The following is an 18,076-nucleotide window of genomic DNA, read 5'->3' on the forward strand; positions in this document are numbered from 1 at the left end:
ACAGTTTAAAAAATAGCGACGTTAAAGCAGGCTCTTTTTGACCCTATGAATCACCCGTAGTTCAAGCCAGGGTTGCCAGGTCTGCGTTTTTTTTTTTCCCTACATCAAATATTATTTGTAGCGCCTCCCATCCAATAATCGCAAAAAGATTTGTGCTTTATTACTTCTGATAAGAATTAAAGTTTCAGTTTTCAAACTCTGTCCATTTTATCATGAAATCCAAACAATAAATGGCGTTTTGACGCTCTTAAATGTGACGCGTCAGATCGCTGTAATGATCAGTTCAGGCAGCAGCTCGGAGCGCGAGTCTTTTCTTCCTCTTCAATACAAGTTATATCTCGAAAAACATGAATGAACATCAAAGGTATGTTGAAATATATTGTACAACTTACCAGAATGTATCATGTCTCATGTAATCACTTTATCTGTGTTTCAACCGCGGAAAGACGTCAATAAAACAGCTTGTGAACAATGTCACATCATGTCAAATTTACCTCAGGAATGTTTTCCAATGTTCACAGTTCCTTAGCTATCTAAACACTAGAGATGAGCTTATTTACTGTTAATTATATGTTTGTGTAAATTTGCCATGAAGACAAGTGCTTATGAAAACTACCTTATGTGATACTAAGTTTTATACATTTCAGTTTTTATTTGAGTGTAATTATTAAATCTGAAAATAATCAGCAGCTGAATATAATACCTCTGTTGTTAATTGTAACCTCTAATATTGTAGTGTATCAAATGAGAGGGCTCCCTGTATAGTTTGCAACATTATTTGGGAGATATTTTTTTTTTTTCCTTAAGAAAAACCAAACTATCGGTATCGTCCGATATCATTCTGAATAATCGGCCATCGGTGTAGGCAGAGAAATTTAGTATCGGTGCATAAAATATATTTTTTGTTTCCATTTGCTCAAATAGCAAAAGAAAACTCCACAATAGTGTTTTCACAACTTTCAAAAAGAGGGAAAAAAAATAGAGAGCGATTGATCAGAAGAGAGAAAGATGTAATTTTTACTGTCACTCCCATAGCTGCTGTATTAGAAACACCCTCGCAGCAGTGTTAACTAGTTTTTTGTAATTTGATGCAAAGGTAATACTAAGTATAGTGTTGTATACGTTTAAAAAAAAAAAAAAAAAAAAAATACTCTTTTAGCATACTATTTAGTTGGGAAGTATTAAATTTCAGACGCAGTGAGTGTCTCCTCGACATGGTGAAATCACTTACCCAACTTTTCTTTGTGGATGAGCCAAAGCAGCCAGTAGGCAAGCATTATGCAAATGTCAGAATGTTGCTAGGTTTTTTCACACAACAAAAACAATCTTAGCAACCACATATAAATGCCCTGGCACCGTGGAAGACACTTTTGCACCAACTAGCACTGTTTGTTTTCTTGAGAAACGTAAAATGTAATCAATCGTGAACTGCGGTTCTAATGAAAATGAATGACTAACTTGCTGATGTTTTGATATAGAAGGCCCCACCTAACACAATGACTTTGACTTCTGGTGTTTTGTTTTGCCGTGTTTCTATATTTACTTTATGCAGAATGTGGGCTTTGTTTCATTTCACCAGACTGAGTTGTTACAGAGCACATAATCAATTTGAGATGAGGAGAAAAGGTCTGATTTATTGTGATCCTCATATTATTGTCCTACGCTGCATAAATATTCAGGCAGGGCGAGACAGTCGGCTAGCGCGCGCGGGGAAAATGGCAGACTCATTCATAACCGCCGTAAACAAGATCATTTTACGGATCATAACATGCAAATAGACCCTTAATGAACAGCAACAAGGAAAAACTACAGGCTCAAAAGCACACTAGATTATTTTATTAGTTTTTGTTTTTCTAATAAGGAACACTACAATTTTCTCATATTTCTTTTTTTCTCTCTCACTAGAACAGTTCTAAAGTTGAGGTATAAAAGGAGTTTATACAGACTACCAAGTCTGAAAATGGTGGGGTTTATATACAAGTGAAATGGAGAGAGGAGAGGTAGAGAGGAGGGAGAGAATGGTAAATACAGAAGGAAGCGTGTACTACAATTCTAGTAAAATAATGATAAAAATAGAGGGAAAAAACACTAATGGCATTTGATAAAGTGCTGTGGAATCCACCTCAGATCATAATCCAGAGTATCCAAACAGGGTATAGGTGCGCTTTTGGGGAAAAAGACATTTAGGAACGCCAACGCCTGGATGTACCAGATATGTAGTGTTCAAAATCATCATTTTGTTATGTAGCTTGTGCATTTACTCCAATAAAACATCTCATTCTGCAGTTAGTAGTGTGATGATGATCAACTGAGGGAATTTGCACAGCACCTCAAACAAACGCTACCAGTTCTGACAAAACCACACACAAAAAAAATAACACTCGAGACTCCCGATCCAAATAAAATGTAACTGAAACGCTAAAATGAATATTACAAAGACTAACAAATATTACTCTTGCTCATGAGCGAATCCAAAACCCCCAGCGATAAAAAACAAAACAAAAAAATCAAAGCATACAAAGAGAAAATACACTGAAACATTCCACAATCTGTACAGTGACATCCATAGATGACTGATAGAAAAGAAAACAAAGAAATTTTGGTGTAGTAATAGCATTAGTTGGAGATATCCATATGAAATGTTTATAACTAACAGTAATCTATAGAGGACACAATGATCTGAATAATAGCTTGAAAAGCTCCTCAGAGTTTGTTTTTCCATGTGTACATATAAACAAAACCCCAATTTACATTTCAATGTTATTTAGTCCTTTGTGTAATATATAGAATTTCCATTCATATATCAAAACGCCCTGGTGCTTCCGTGACTAAAGGTAAACTTGGGGGGAAAAAGAAAGGAAAAAATAAAAAAAGAACCAATTCCCGGGAATACAAAACAACTTGTCTGTCTTGTCTGGAAAAAGTAAATAGAAATTCATTTGATGTTCCTCTACTAGCTTTAGTCCATCTGTTTCAAATCACAACACATCCAGTGCTTATTTTTGGTTAAATTTGAAAGGAGAAAAGCCCTTGTTGCTTGGCTATGTTAACTGATTAAAAAAAAAAACTGAGTTCCTTTGTTTAGTGAAATTGTAGGCAACAACGACAAAAAAGAAAAAGAAAAAAGACAGCATGCTTTACCAAGGAACAGGTGCTTTCAATTGCACGTACAATACAATCAGTTCAAAAGCACGAGTGAGTGACGAGACAACCCAACCCTTATAAAACAGACACCCGTACACACAAACACAGTAACATGAGAGGCCATCAAAATAACTCCTTGATATCTGTAACAAGCACATTTCACATCCGCTCAGAATTATTGGTTGGCAACTGCTATGGCCTCCTCGGAAAGGTTTGAGTAATGTGGTCAGTGTGTCACGGATGCCTGTTATGAAATCGTGCGATCAATAAAATACCGCCAAAGTCCTAGAGAAACCAAACACCAGCTGGAAGTGCTGGACTGGGCAGTATGAAGTTTCGTTTTTGTTTCTGGAGTTGTTCATTTGTTTATTTGGTCTGTTACTTACTTACACCCCCTCCTTTTATAGTATATTTTGTTTCAAAAAAAAAAAAAGAAAAAAAAAAGAAACGTCAGGCTAAATGGAATCACTAAAACATCTCAACACCCTACATGCATGGAAGACAGTGGAATATCTTTTTTCTTTCCCTTTTAAAAATATTTCTAAATACCCCACCCATGTCCCAATCCAAACGAATACTCCAGCTATCCGTCCAACCCATTTCCAAAAAGTTCCTGTCGAGTCTTTTATTTGGTGGCTGGTGCAACTTTGTGGGGGCGAAAATGCTTCAGGAAAAAGAAAAAAAAAAATACTGTAGCTAAACTATTAAAAACAAGGTCAATGTCAACATCTCTTTTATATCTGTTGAGAAAGAACATGTAACATGTAGTCGGCGACCGCACATCAATCGCCCTTCAACTCGTCACTCCTCCGCTGAAGGTCTTTCACGTTTCCCGCCGAACTCTTCTGCGATCAGCTAGTTAAAGTGTTCAAATGTCCGGCGTACCTTTACACAGATGGATTCCTCTCCATCCAACCACCAGCTCAAAGTGTGATCGATAGGATTTGTGCTTAACACAACGTTGAACAATGCAGGACAGATTGTTTCGTGAGAAACGCTTCGCAGAGTCGGTTTGCGTACTGAAGCGGCGATGATACCGATCGGAAACCATATTAAAAAGCAGACTGAATGACGCTTCCCGTGATTCAGTTGTCTGAGGTTGTTCTTCGACGAGCGGAAGGTGCGACAACCGTTGACAGCACTTTGGTACAAGCAAGGAGGGAGTTGTTGAGTATTCCCCATCGTGACAGGTTGGAACAGGAAAGGTAACGTGGAGTTGGGCGTAGACTGTCCAGACTTTGTGTTTTCCACACAAAGACTGCTGAAAAGGACGTGTGGTTTATTCTGACTCATCCTCAGCAAATGTGACGTTCTGCGTCTTTTGCTCGAGAGGAGCGTGTGTGTATGTGTGTGTGTGTGTTTCAGAAAGTCTGGTTCAGCGTGAGAACCCTGGCACACCATGAAGAAAGTGGAACGATGACTATGGAAGACCTTTGACATCTGCTAGAGCGAAGGACGAAAGCAGGAGAGAACAGGCGAGACCGGATGAAGAGATGCTGTGTGTGTGTGTATGTGTGTGTGTGCGTGTGCGCATGTGTGTGTGTGAGTGTGAGCGAGTGTGTGTGTGGCGTAGCGTGAGCTACATTAGCTGGAGGTGTCAGAGTGGATGCTGCCAGGTGGTGCTGGTGGAGAGGTGATGGAGGGAGGGTTGGTGTTGTCTTGCCAGCTGTTGTTAGCCTGTGGAGAGAGTCACAATAACAGTATGAGGTAAAGTAACATGCAATGACTTTTTAACAAAAAAAATAAATAAATAAAAAAATAAATCCAAAAAGCAAAATAAAAATGAGTCATCAATTTTTAATCCTTTAAAGGGGACCTATTATTCCTCTTTTCACAAGATGTAATATAAGTCTCTGGTGTCCCCAGAATGTGTCTGAAGTTTCAGCTCAAAATACCCCACAGATCATTTATTAAACTTGTCAAATTTGCCCCATTTGGGTGTGAGCAAAAACACGGCATTTGTGTGTCCCTTTAAATGCAAATGAGCTGCTGCTCCGAGAGGAGGGCGGAGCTTTAACAGCTCACTCTTCGGTTGCTCAACAACAACAAAGCTGGAGAATCTCACGCAGCCAAAATGAGGATTGTCAGTAACGGTGTTCAGCCTTACACCGTTCAAACCGGAGTCGGACACTGATGGAGAGACTCAGGAAGAAGTTACAACTTTTAGAATGAAACTGGATGTTTCTGAATGGTTAGTGGATAAATTTATGTAGCTGCTGTGGAGTTGATTCAACTCATCGACTAGCATGTGCCGTCATGCTCATTTGTGAAGCAGTCCGGCGTAAAATGACGCATGGTAACAACACTCTACTACAACAACTCTTCCTCTTCTCTAAAGCGCCCCAACATGGCCTCACCCCCTTTGTTGTGTGTTCTCGGGGCCAGGGTTTATGTAAATTTTGGGGTTAGTGACCTCACTAACCTGGGAAGAAGCTTGTTGTAGTCCCTACCAGCCATTTGTTGTAGTCCTTAAACAGGGAATTCAATATCTCCCTTTGCATTGAACTTTGAGCGTTGTACACACTAACTAAAGTTAAAAAAGTGAAATCCTAATCAAGGACCCCTTTAAAAGTTATATACTATCTCAAGATTTATGGAAATTATTTATAAAAAATTATACACTATAGTTCAAAAGTTTGGGGTCAGTAAGGTTTTTTTTTTATAAAAGAAATTAACACCCTGGAGTTGGCGGCACCGCCAGGGATACCACCTCGGTTTTATCTTATCAGTGTGAAAGAGACTAAAAATACTTTTTCAATTTTGGACATATCAATTAAGAGTTATATACCATTCTAATCTGTGAAATCTCGTCTTTTATTTGTGTACACTCAGAGTAAAAACAAAATGTGCTTTTTGCAAAATAAAGAAAACTAACATGATGTGCGAGCCGCAGTCTCTCTCTGAATGAAGTCCAATCTGATAGTTCTCAGAAAATGAACTGTAACGTAGTGAATACTAATGACACAAAAATGAAACTTATGTCTAAAGAAACGTTGAAATGTCAGGTTTTAAATCATGTAAGTCAAATCGAAAACAAATATTCTCTGTTTATGTAATCTGTATGAAAAGAGAGACATGTCAGTAGTTTGCGGCTCAGCTCAGTATCCACTAATGCGGCCACACCCACGGAGCGGGCGCGCTATTTAGACGCAAATTCTGAGGCGATCAATGCAGCAGAGTGAATGCCCGCGTCAGCTCGGAAAAAGGCATCAAGTTTAGTCAGTTTCATGTACTTTTCATCGTTTTGAGATGCGGTGAGGAATAATTCTAAAAGGATTTACCTTTAAACCAGGATTAACCAGGAAGAGCTGGTTTCACTTTCATTTCGAGGATCAACTCAAGCCGATGATTGTGAAAGGTAAGTTGTTTTTTATTCTTAAATTCTTTATTCTAATCACGATATCGTGTCTGTTAATATTTTATATGTTTTAATGTGAATCCTGCAAGTTTTGTGTCTCAGTGTGAATTAATGGGGCAGATCGACACGGGGTTTTGTTTACTACACAACTTAGTAAATTGCCATAGCTATTCCCAAACTGAAATAAAATGTGTTAGGAATGTATTAAACTGCACATTAACATTTAGGCTCTATATATAATATATAAAATACCATATAGGTAATATGAATGTTTAGACGCTTTGCATCACAGTAATACATTTTTTTTTAAAGTATATTAAAATAGAAAAACATTATTTTAAATTGTAATAATATTTCACATTATTGCTGTGCATTATATCTTTGAACAGGATTAATTTCCAGGTAAAACTGTATACTCAAAATGTGCCCTCATTTATTCAAAATGTGTCTCATTTATATTGTTAACTATATTCTGAATAAACTACCAAAAAAAAAAAAATAAAAAAAAAAATACTTTGTACTTTGATTTTTTTAGTGTCCTCTCACATACCTGACTGAAAAGGCTCATTATGCAGGTCATTATGTGGCTCTGTCTTCTCAGGTGTGAATCACAGCATTATTCATGAAGATTCACGCCTCCCGCATACTGTCTTTCTTGACAAAAAATGTCTTATAAAATTGAAATCAATATATTGTTTTATATGAACGAGTAGGCAGGATAATTTTTACATCATTTTGAAGCAAAAATTGTAGTCTACAACCTCCAATACCCAGAAGTCTTGAGAACACATATTTAATATTTATTTTGTGACCGTATTTCAGTGACTTAAGTTTTTTGTTTTTTCAATAACCATGCATAAAGGTTATTCTCTCAAAAATACAAACATGTACATTCATGTTGCTCACATATTATAGCCTAGTACGTGCTGAATACAGTGTAATGACACTTTTGGCATTAATATGTTTATAAGCAACTGAAAAAAGCACAAATGTCAGGGAATGTCAAAACTTCTTCAGGGCCTCAAAAATCCTCAGACCCCAGAGGGTTAATACTTTTATTTAGCAAGGATTAGGCCTGCATGATATTGGGAAAAACTGACATTGTGATATTTTGTTTTTCTGTGATATATATTGCGATATAAAAACAATTTCACCAGATTTGAATAGCTCTATTTGTAAAAAATTAATCATTCTAGGATGATTGTGGTGATTTTGTAGGGTAATGCATCTGCATAGAAAATGATAAACACATTACATGCATAGATAAATACAAAAGAACAAAATGAAATGTTTTTCAGGTAAATCTATCTGTATTCAGGTACAGACATAATCAAATGTAAAATAACACTGCATAATCTTAGCTGCATAAATAAAATTAATTAATACAGTTTATCTTTGTTAAAGCTACAAAAATGATTTTCTCTTTTGTTTTTTGATAACATTGGTGACACAAACAGCTGCAGGTATATTAGGCTGCTGTCACTTTAAGACGAAAGCACAGATCCAATATAATGATACGCATCCGTTTTCTTTCTCAATTGTTTACAACACATAACTGACTGTGTTTACGAGGATACTCGCCGAGACGGGCATTTTGACTTGATTTTGCATGCACGTCCGTTCAAGCTCAAAAAAGAGAAAGAGAACTGAATTCGATGTTCACATGCTGTCTGCACACACAGAAAACAGGGCGCGAGTTAGTCTTCTTGTGCTTGATGTTTAAACGGTAGGACTTAAAAACACAAGCACATGATAAACTTTCACTCTATGATGGTTAAACTTTACAATTAATCCTCAAATCACATGCTTTCCGAACTGGGGGGCAAAAGTGAGAGTAAAAACATTTATAAATGTTCAAAAGACTTATATTTCAAATAAATTTAAAAAATGTATTATGGTTTCTCCAAAGGTTTTTTTTTCTCCTTTTTGTCACCTGATGGAGTTTGGTTTCCTTGCTACTGTTGCCTCTGGCTTGCTTAGTTGGAGACAATTAATATTTAAAAATATTACTGATTTGACTGCACTGACACTTTTGGATGACAAACTGAACTGAGCTGGATGAGGACATCACTGTTTTTCTGCAGAAATGCTTTATAGATGAAATGAACTGATTTAATAATTGATGATCTTTACAATGGAACTGAATCAACACTGAGCTGACTTCAGCTGAACAAAGACACTAATCTTTTAGATCTGCTGTACAGCTGAAATGAACTTTGCATCATTGAATCATTTTCCTGTCATCACTGTAAAGCTGCTTTGAAACAAACAATTTGTATTGTATAAAGCGTATAATATTAATAAAGGTGACTTTACTTGGTGGTTTCCACAAAAATACTAAGCAGCACAACTGTTTTCAACACTGATAATAATAATAAATGTTTGAGCAGCAAATCATCATATTTGAATGATTTCTGAAGGATCATGTGACACTGAAGACTGGAGTAATGATGCTGAAAATTCAGCTTTGATCACAGGAATAAATTACATTTTATAATGTATTAAAATAGAAAACAGTTATTTAATTTATATTTTATTAAACTGTGATAATATTTCACAATATTACAGTTTTCACTCTTATTTTTTTTTATCAAAACAAAAACAAAAAATAACTTACCAACGCCAAACTTTTGAACGTTACTGTAATTATACATTTTTTAGTTCTATTGTAAAATGTTAAATATCAAAATCCATAACAATTATTTTCCAGAAAAAGAAAAACAATTCTGTAGAAAATGCAATTGTTTTAATTTTTACATTTAGGCGTTCAGTTAGGGCCACATTTGGATGCAGCTAAGTGGGACATATTCACCACTGTAAGTTTCACATAGTGGTATAAATGTTGAAACAGGAAACATACAAGCCACAGCTTGCAGGCAGAAGACATGAGACCTTTAAAAGATCCGTCTTGTCTAATAGAATATATGTCTCATCTACACCTACACAAAGACCCCATATGATCACTTAAAGGTCGATGATCCGATTAATGGTCTCTCTGAGGTTTGTTTAAAACACAACTTCAAAAACATTACAGCATCTGACTTTTATGCATTTTTCATTTCTCGCCTAGTTTGTTGCGTGAGTGTGAAATAGATGTACTCACATCTAGACGGCGTGGGGTGTAAAGAGGACTTCCTGCCAGATCTTCATAGCCTGCCGTCAGGTGTGTAGCACGGTGCAGGATATCCACCTGTAGCACACATACGCCACATGAGTATCAAAGGTCAAACATAACCATAGGTCTATTAACATAAACTGTGTCACTCAACACCAAACACCTCTGCTAATATATTACATTACTTATATTTACCATACTTAAAGAATACATGCGAGGAATAACATATTAATAAACTAAACTAAAACAAAGGTGTAGTAAGTCTGTATATGTATCAATGCAGCCTCATATCAACATCACTCTCTAATATTTCTCATACCAAATACTTTTAAACTGCATTTTCACTGCAAGGCCTAATGCACACCTGATATTCTGACATCGGATGATGTTGTCCCAACGGTTTACGTTTATTTGAAGGGATAGTTCACCCAAAAATATAAATTCTGTCAAAAATGTCATGTTTTTATATGAATACAAGCCTCTGTTCATCATATAAAGCATTAAGAGTCTATTCAGAAGACTTGGATTATGTTGTCTTTATGACCTTTTGAATCATTAAAGTTTTTTTGCTTGGACTTTCAATGGATTGACAAAAATGAGAGAGTAATAAAAATATCTTCATTTGTGTTTCAAAGATGAACGAAAGTCTTAAAACAACACGAGGGTGAGTAAATGACGACAGAATTGTCATTTTTGAGTGAACTCTCTCTTTTATTCTAAACTCACATTGAGTAGCAATTTCGTTCCGCTTTTGATTTTAAAACCAGACCTAGCCAATATGTCACATAGCAATGATGATCAAGAATTAACAGGAGAATCAGGAGTGTTTAGATTTAGACAACATTACAATGTATCAGATACGGATTTATGTTAGACGCACATTTGAAAGTAGCCAAAATCAGATGTGAAAAAAACCAAAACATAAGGTCTGATCCTTTCCAAAAAAAAAAAATTAAAACAACAATAAAACCAATTGGCTGACAGTAAATGTGGTCTAATGGGCCTTTCACACAGAAGCTATTTTTGCAAGTTGCAGGGCAGTGGAATGAAGAAAAAAACAAGACTGCAAGATCTCAAAATGCATTTTCTAAAAGTTTAACTTTTTAATAGTTGAGTGCCTCATTTTTAAAATGCTGTGTGTTGCACGAGATGCTGCAAAATAATGCAACGGTCAAACACGAGTGAAAATGCAGAGTACATTTACACAGAAAAACTGGCAACACAGCGCAGTGGAACGCAAAAACAAGTTCTGTGTGAACGGCCCCTACAACAACAGAACAATATATACAGGACTCAAAACTAAGGATTTTATTTTTGGTATTTTTTGATATTTTTACTCACCCCACCACAAAAAAGAAAGACTATTATTGTTTTACAATACATTTGGTGCTAGAAAGAAATATAAATTAATAAATGTACAAGTTCTCTTTACCAAAAAAATAAAAGCAAACGAATTATTTTCTTAATTTAAAACTTGGTATTTCTTGAAGAGAGAGAAAAAAATAAGGCAAAATTTACACCTTGCCCATGTTATCCAGCTAGATAACTCTACCTAGGTAACATTTCAATTAGCATCATTTGTAAAAAACTGTTTAATGCATTACAGAACATCAAATGTTTGACTTTGCAAGGCACATGCAATACTAGCATGATGGGGCGAGTAACCATTCTCAGTGGCTCCAGGCAATCGGTACATCCTTACTGTTGAGCCCTGATGGGGTCTTGATGAATATAATTAATTTGACGGGAAGTAGACAAAGGATAGGCTAAGGATGTGGCTGTGGATGACTGATGAAGAAATGAAACTGAGCGGTGCCCACAGGGAAGATGGCGGAGGATAGAGCTCTACGCTCAGGACTCCACGAGTCCAACTGAGCCGATGCGCTCTGGGGTGGGAGCTAAGGCGGATGTCATGGGTTGGGGCTGTAGCTTTGAGGAAAGGGGAAGAGAGCACTACATTGTGAGCAGGTACGGTAGAGGAAGGGCATTGAGGGGACGTCCTCAGTGCCTACCTGCTGCTGCTGCACAGCGGGAGTGACGCTGACGCCATCCCCGTTGAGTGATCGCAGCCCGAGGTAGGCATCTCCTGCGTGAGAGAGGGTGTACGACCCAGACGACCCTGCAGGCAATATACGCAGCCCATCAGGCACGCAACTTTGCCTGGGTTGGTTTTGGAAAAGCCTACAATGGTGTATGTGTGGCTGAGCCAGGTAAGAAAATCAGGACAAGCCACATTCCAAAATTCAAGACAGCTATGATAATCAGTTCAACTGTTTTCGTTGACTACAGACGACAGAACAAAACAGGTGAACAACGGGAAGCAACAATCACGTATATGCTTATGTGGACTTGTCCTTTACATGAACGTCTACAACTCAACATCTTACTTCCTCTAGATGACGTGATGTATTGTTGGTAAGCTGGCCGCAGGATGTACAAACAGGATATGTGGAGGTGGATTTTAAAAATGTATGTGGTGACGGGAGTATTGTTAAAAATGACAATACCAAGTTAAATCACCTACCTTCTCCTTTCTGCTTCCTGAGCAAATAGAGGTTCAACTACACTAACCAAGTGTATGTGTGAATGTGTGAATATGAAAATAAAACGACAAACATGAAGCCAACATAGCGTCGATAACTCAGGCGAAGCCAAGAAAAGAGGCTATGTTAGTTATCAAACGGAAAGACAAATACGTAGGGGGGGTTATCACCACAGCTTAAGAGGAAAGTAATCATGCAAAACCAGAAATGAAAGTGAATGTTCACATGGCCAGAGACTAGAGTGGGAGGTATGATCAAAACCATCAGGGTTTGAGTTACTTTAAATAATGTGCTGGAAATTCTGAAAAAAAATAACGGACAGTTTAAGAACAAACGAAGTCATGTCTATTTTTCGACAATCCGATTCTGATTAAATGTTTTAATCAAGGAATTCCCAAACTTTTTTTTATCAGCAGAATCTATTTGACCTAAAACAAGTGACCCCTGAGAGAGTTTGAGAGACCTACAAATAAAAAAATTCTCATCATTTACTCACCCTCATGCCATCACCAATGTATATGACTTACTTTCTTTAGATAAAACACAAACAAAGATTTTTAGGAAAATAATCCATCTCTGTGAGTCCATATAATGGCATTGAATGGGTGCCGCTCGTTTGATGCCTGAGAAATGACACACAGCGTTTGTAACCAATGACTTCTGAAGCCAAACAATTGGTGTGAGTAAAAAAAAAAAAAATCATTACTTCCGGTCTATTGCCACACAAGAGTTCATGAGAGGGACGTTGTGACGCGTGACGCAAGTGTGTTGTGAAGTTCACATGAGAAGTAAAGTGGAAACACCATTTCTCACATGAACTTCACAACACACTTACATCACAACGTGAACATTCGTATGGCAGTAGACTGGAAGCAAAGATTTAGTTTAAAAAGTTGAAATAGTATTTTTCTCACACACACCTACCGTTTGACTTTAGAAGACATTTATTCTTCGACTGGGGTCGTATGGATTACCATTATGATCGCTATGTGACGTTTTTCAAGTGTCAAACAAGTGGCACCCATTCAATGCCATTATATGGACTCACAGAGATGGATTATTTTCCTAAAAATGAGGGTGAATAAATGATGAGATCCCTTTAAAGGGATAGTTCACCAAAAAAAACAAAAAATTATCCCATATTTTAAGCACCCTCAAGCCATCCTAGGTGTATGACTTTCTTCTTTCAGATGACCACAATCGGAGATATATTTATAAAATATCCTGGCTCCTCCAATCTTTATAATTATAAAAAAATGCATTCATCCATGATAAAAGTAATTCATAAGGCTCCAGTGGGTTAATAAAGGCCTTCTGAAGCAAAGCGATGGGTTTCCACATTTAAAACTTTATTAACTATAATAACATCTATTTGCAGTGGAAGAGTGAACTCTGACCCGACGCATGATGCAATGACGAACGCAGAAGCGCAGAGAATAGAGCAAAACAAAACACCGGTCACGAATTAGAAGTCTAAAATGAGAATTTTTTAAAGAGAAATGTCAGAGGATTTCAATATATAAGAAGAGGAGCTTGAATTAGTTGCACAGCCCTATTTGTCTGAACCGCGTGATGGCGTCTAAGCTTACGATACTCCTACATCCAGCGTAGGATTCGTTACTCGTTTGCCGCAAGTCGACTTGCGCAGTATGCGTACGGTCGTCCGCCGGAAGCTAGTTATTTGAATTAATAAAGTTTTAAATATGGATATTTGTCTTACAAAAACGCATCGCTTCTCTTCAGAAGGCCTTTATCAACTCCCTGGAGCCTTATGGTTTATATTTATGATGGATGGATGCATTTTTTTTTTTTTGCTCCCTTCACTACCATTATAAAGCTTGAAGGAGCCAGGATATTTTTAAATATATTTCCAATTGTGTTTGTCTGAAAGAAGATAGTCATATACACCTAGGATGGCTTGAGGGAGAGTAAATCATGGAATATTTTGGGTAAACTATCCTTTTATTTTATTACTTTTTTAAATATTTTACAACACATTGGTTTGTTTACGCTTCTCTGTTGGTTAAGAGCTTACATGCAGGTAAACAAACTGAATATTTCATCTTTTTTAGTAAGCGTTTTATTTTGAATGTAACCCTGCTTTGATCAAATGAGTAGTCTTTTTTTTTTTCTCTTTAACATGATGGATGCAAAACAAAAGACAATATTATTCATAACAAATGAATGCTTTTGGCATGAATTCTGCCTGAATGAGCCTCATTTGAAGCAGTTGTAATATACACACGCACACACCTGTGACCGCACATCAGCTGCCATCTATACAATTCTATATTAATGTTGCGACGTTGTTAGATAACCGCAAACTAAACTCAGCTTCATGTTGTGCCTAACAACACCCCTTAATAAACTTGTCTACGTGCGCATGATGTGTACCGTCATACCGCTCCGGTCCAGAGAAAATGGAACCGTGCCAGCTATGTCCAGCAGACGTTTATAAAACATTTGTTGCCTAGATACAATTAGGTCGACTTTACAGCACAAGTTACCCAGAAAAACACCTAAATCTTGTTCCCAGCAAGTGCATAGTGCAAATACCAACAAACAAGCATTATCTGTATGACGGGAAAAAGATGGACAGACAAGTACAGGTTTGACAACAGAAAAGTTACAGAAGTGAAAATGAAAGATGTATTCTGAGAAAACAGTCTTGTGAAATGTGGCGTGTGCCTGTGGTAAGCAGTGTGCTCCATGTGGTTTTACTATCTGCTGGAGATGATGGGAGGGCTGCTGTGCACTTTACCTGAGTTGGGTGTTGCTGGAGAGTTTGCCTGGCTGGCCTGTGCCGACACATTGGCAGCGTCCACGGCTGTTTTAACGGCGTACAGGTTTGCTTCCTCCTGGAACTTACCAATGTTCTTCTTGTACCGAATTCTCTTGTTGCCAAACCAATTCGAAACCTGAAGCAAAACCGCACTAATTAGATAACAATTTAAATCACAGTGATCGACAAGTAAAAAAAACACTACCTAGTCCTAAACAGAAAATATTTTAAAGGGTTAGTTCTCCCAAAAATTACAATTCTGTCATTAATTATTCACCCTCTTGTTGTTCCACAACCGTAAGACCTTCGTTCATCTTCAGAACACAAATTTAAGATATTTTTGATGAAATCCGATGGCTCAGTGAGGCCTCTATTGCCAGCAAGATAATGAACACTTTCAGATGCCCATAAAGCTACTAAAAATATATTTAAAACAGTTCATGTGACTACAGTGGTTCAACCTTAATGTTATGAAGCGACGAGAATACTTTGTGAGCCAAAGAAACAAAATAACGACTTTATTCAACAATATCTAGTGATGGGCGATTTCAAAACACTGCTTCATGAAGCTTCGAAGCTTTACGAATCTTGTTTCGAATCAGCGGTTCAGAGTGCCAAAATCACATGATTTCAGTAAACGAGGCTTCGTTACGTCGTAAGTGTTTTGAAACTTCAATAGTTCACGTGATTTTGGCAGTTTGATATACGCTCCGAACCACTGATTCGAAACAAGATTCTTAAAGCTTCATGAAGCAGTGTTTTGAAATCGCCCCTTAACTAGACTGCTGAATAAAGTCGATATTTTGTTATGTTATACTGTTTTAAATATGTTTTTAGTAGCTTCCTGGGCATTGAAAAAGGGAGTGTTATTGCTGGCAATGCAGGCCTTAATGAGCCATCGGATTTGATCAAAAATATCTTAATTTGTGTTCTGAAGATGAATGAAGATCTTACGGGTGTGGAACGACATGAGGGTGAGTAATTAATGACAGAATTTTCATTTTTGGGTGAACGAACCCTTTAATCGCAATTTTTGAATGATTTGAATGATTCTGACACAGATTCAAGCTTATCCCAAGATAACCCTTTTACTCTATGCTGATATTCATGAAAAAGTATTTGTGCAGTGCTGCCCATCCTGCATATGCCACTGCATTCTGTTCACTCAACTGCATAGTTTACTCTACTGTTCACTGTTTGGGAACAGAATGTTTTTTAAACAAACTAATACCTATTATTACTCACCAAGGATGCAGTTGATCAAAAGTGATGTTTATGATGTTACAAAAGATTTCTGTTTCAAATAATGTATATTCAAAAAATGCTGTTCTTTCTATGCATCACAAAATCCTGAAAAAAAGTATCAGTTTCCAAAAAAAAACATTCAACATTTATGATAAGAAATGTATCTTGAGCATCAAATCATATTAGAATGATTTCTGAAGGATCATGCGACACTTAAGACTGGAGTAATGATGCTGAGAATTCAGATTTGATCACAGGAATAAATTACATTTTAAAATACATAAAAATACATTATTTTAAATTGTAATAATTCACAATATTACTATTTTTACTATATTTTTGATCAAATAAATGAAGCCAATAGTGTAAAAGTAAATGTTCCCTGTATCCGCGCTTTCTGTGCCTCATTTCCACCACAGCTGAATCAAAAGCATACACTGGGAACAGTGCAGCCCATTTGACAGAAATTTTAAATAAGACTTCTTTCATGTAAAACATTTTGTGTGATATCAAGTAACAAAATCATTATTTATTGGCAATTAATTTATACAAAATGTTTCAGTATGCCATTATGTAGCCAGCTATCCATATATCTAATGTCAGCTGGACATGATAGCTGTAGCTCGTCTGATCACACAAATTCTAGCTAACATTAGACGCAATGTTTCCCGATTTCTTCTATTGTTAGTAAAAGAAAATCTACACTAATCCCAGATCAAACAGAAATGTGTAGAAGTTGGCAACTCTAACTTCTGAAGCTGTTGCTGTTTTAGTTGTTGAGACTTCACAGCAGTTACGTGGGACGAGACAGAGCTGTCATATAATGTTTCCAACTTGTAATTAGGAGTTCAAACAAACATGAGCGTTTCTTACAAGTGGGGAAACTTGTAATTTTGGTAAGTCTGACATGATGTGAATACAGCACAAGTTCACAACTCAACTCTGCAGTTTTGCTTAAAGTGTTAGTTCACGAAAAGAAGAAAATTCTGTCATCCTCATGTCGTTCCAAACTCTTTAGTTTACACTTTAGTTCATCTTTGAAACACAAATGAAGATATTACAATAGATAGTATGATAGTAAGTTTGAGCTTAAATGCAATGTTTACCATATAAAGCAATTGTGTCTCTTTGAAAGACTTGGATTAAAGCACTTGAGTCATGTGGATTACTTTTAAGATCTCTTTATGGACTTTTTAAAGCATCTAAGTTTTGGTTGTGTAGACTTTCAATGGAGGGACAGAAATCTTTTTAATAAGGGTTTTATTAAAAAAATCTCATTTGTTTATTGAAGATAAACAAAAGTTATGTTTGGAACGATATGAGGGTGAGTAAATGATGACAATCTTAATTTTTGAGGGAAAATCCGTTCAACACTAATATGTGCAAAAAGTGCTCATCTTTGCAATATGTGCGATTACCATCAATAACTAATTATCGGAACGGAAATGATGCTAAAGCAGAGATTGTGATCTATATATGATTTTGACCTTTCTTTGTTTAATGATACTCAGATGCTATCAGCGGCATTATGGACATGATTCAACATTCAGGCATATGATCAGTAGAGACAAAAAAAGAAGGAAAACCCACCCCCGCCCCATGCCCCCCGACCATTATTATTATTTTTTTAATTATTTTATCAAATTAAAAGATATATATTATATTGTAATAATACATACTATGTTCCTGTAAAAACACAAATGTTTGAATGGTATCATTGTTTCCTCAACAATGTTAAGCAGCAAAAACTGCTTTTAACATTGATAATAATAAATAGTAAATGTTTCTTGAACAGCAAATCAGCATATGAGAATGATTTCTGAAGGATCATGTGACACTGAAACTTCTCTTTGTTAATAACAACAGATTTATAAACGATTTATAATAAT

The 18,076-nt window shown here is 36.5% G+C and overlaps 1 protein-coding gene across 5 annotated transcripts in view; it reads right to left on the minus strand.

Annotated features, from left to right (window-relative positions):
* Positions 1-1,814: 1,814 nt before the first annotated feature.
* The window catches only part of pbx4 (pre-B-cell leukemia transcription factor 4), a 46,888-nt gene continuing 30,626 nt past the window's right edge, over positions 1,815-18,076 (minus strand). For 2 of the 5 annotated variants that reach the window (XM_051886124.1, XM_051886125.1), the window contains 4 exons: positions 15,030-15,078; positions 11,630-11,736; positions 9,606-9,692; positions 1,815-4,821 (listed from right to left, as the gene is read on the minus strand). In XM_051886124.1, the coding sequence (XP_051742084.1) occupies positions 4,729-4,821; positions 9,606-9,692; positions 11,630-11,736; positions 15,030-15,078 (336 nt within the window). In that variant the 3' untranslated portion in view covers positions 1,815-4,728. Of the gene's footprint in view, positions 4,822-9,605; positions 9,693-11,629; positions 11,737-14,921; positions 15,079-18,076 lie in introns of all 5 variants that reach the window. The other 3 variants (XM_051886126.1, XM_051886127.1, XM_051886128.1) reach the window with 2 other exon arrangements.

The sequence above is a fragment of the Ctenopharyngodon idella genome, chromosome 3 (assembly GCF_019924925.1).
Source record: "Ctenopharyngodon idella isolate HZGC_01 chromosome 3, HZGC01, whole genome shotgun sequence".
Taxonomy (NCBI): domain Eukaryota; kingdom Metazoa; phylum Chordata; class Actinopteri; order Cypriniformes; family Xenocyprididae; genus Ctenopharyngodon; species Ctenopharyngodon idella.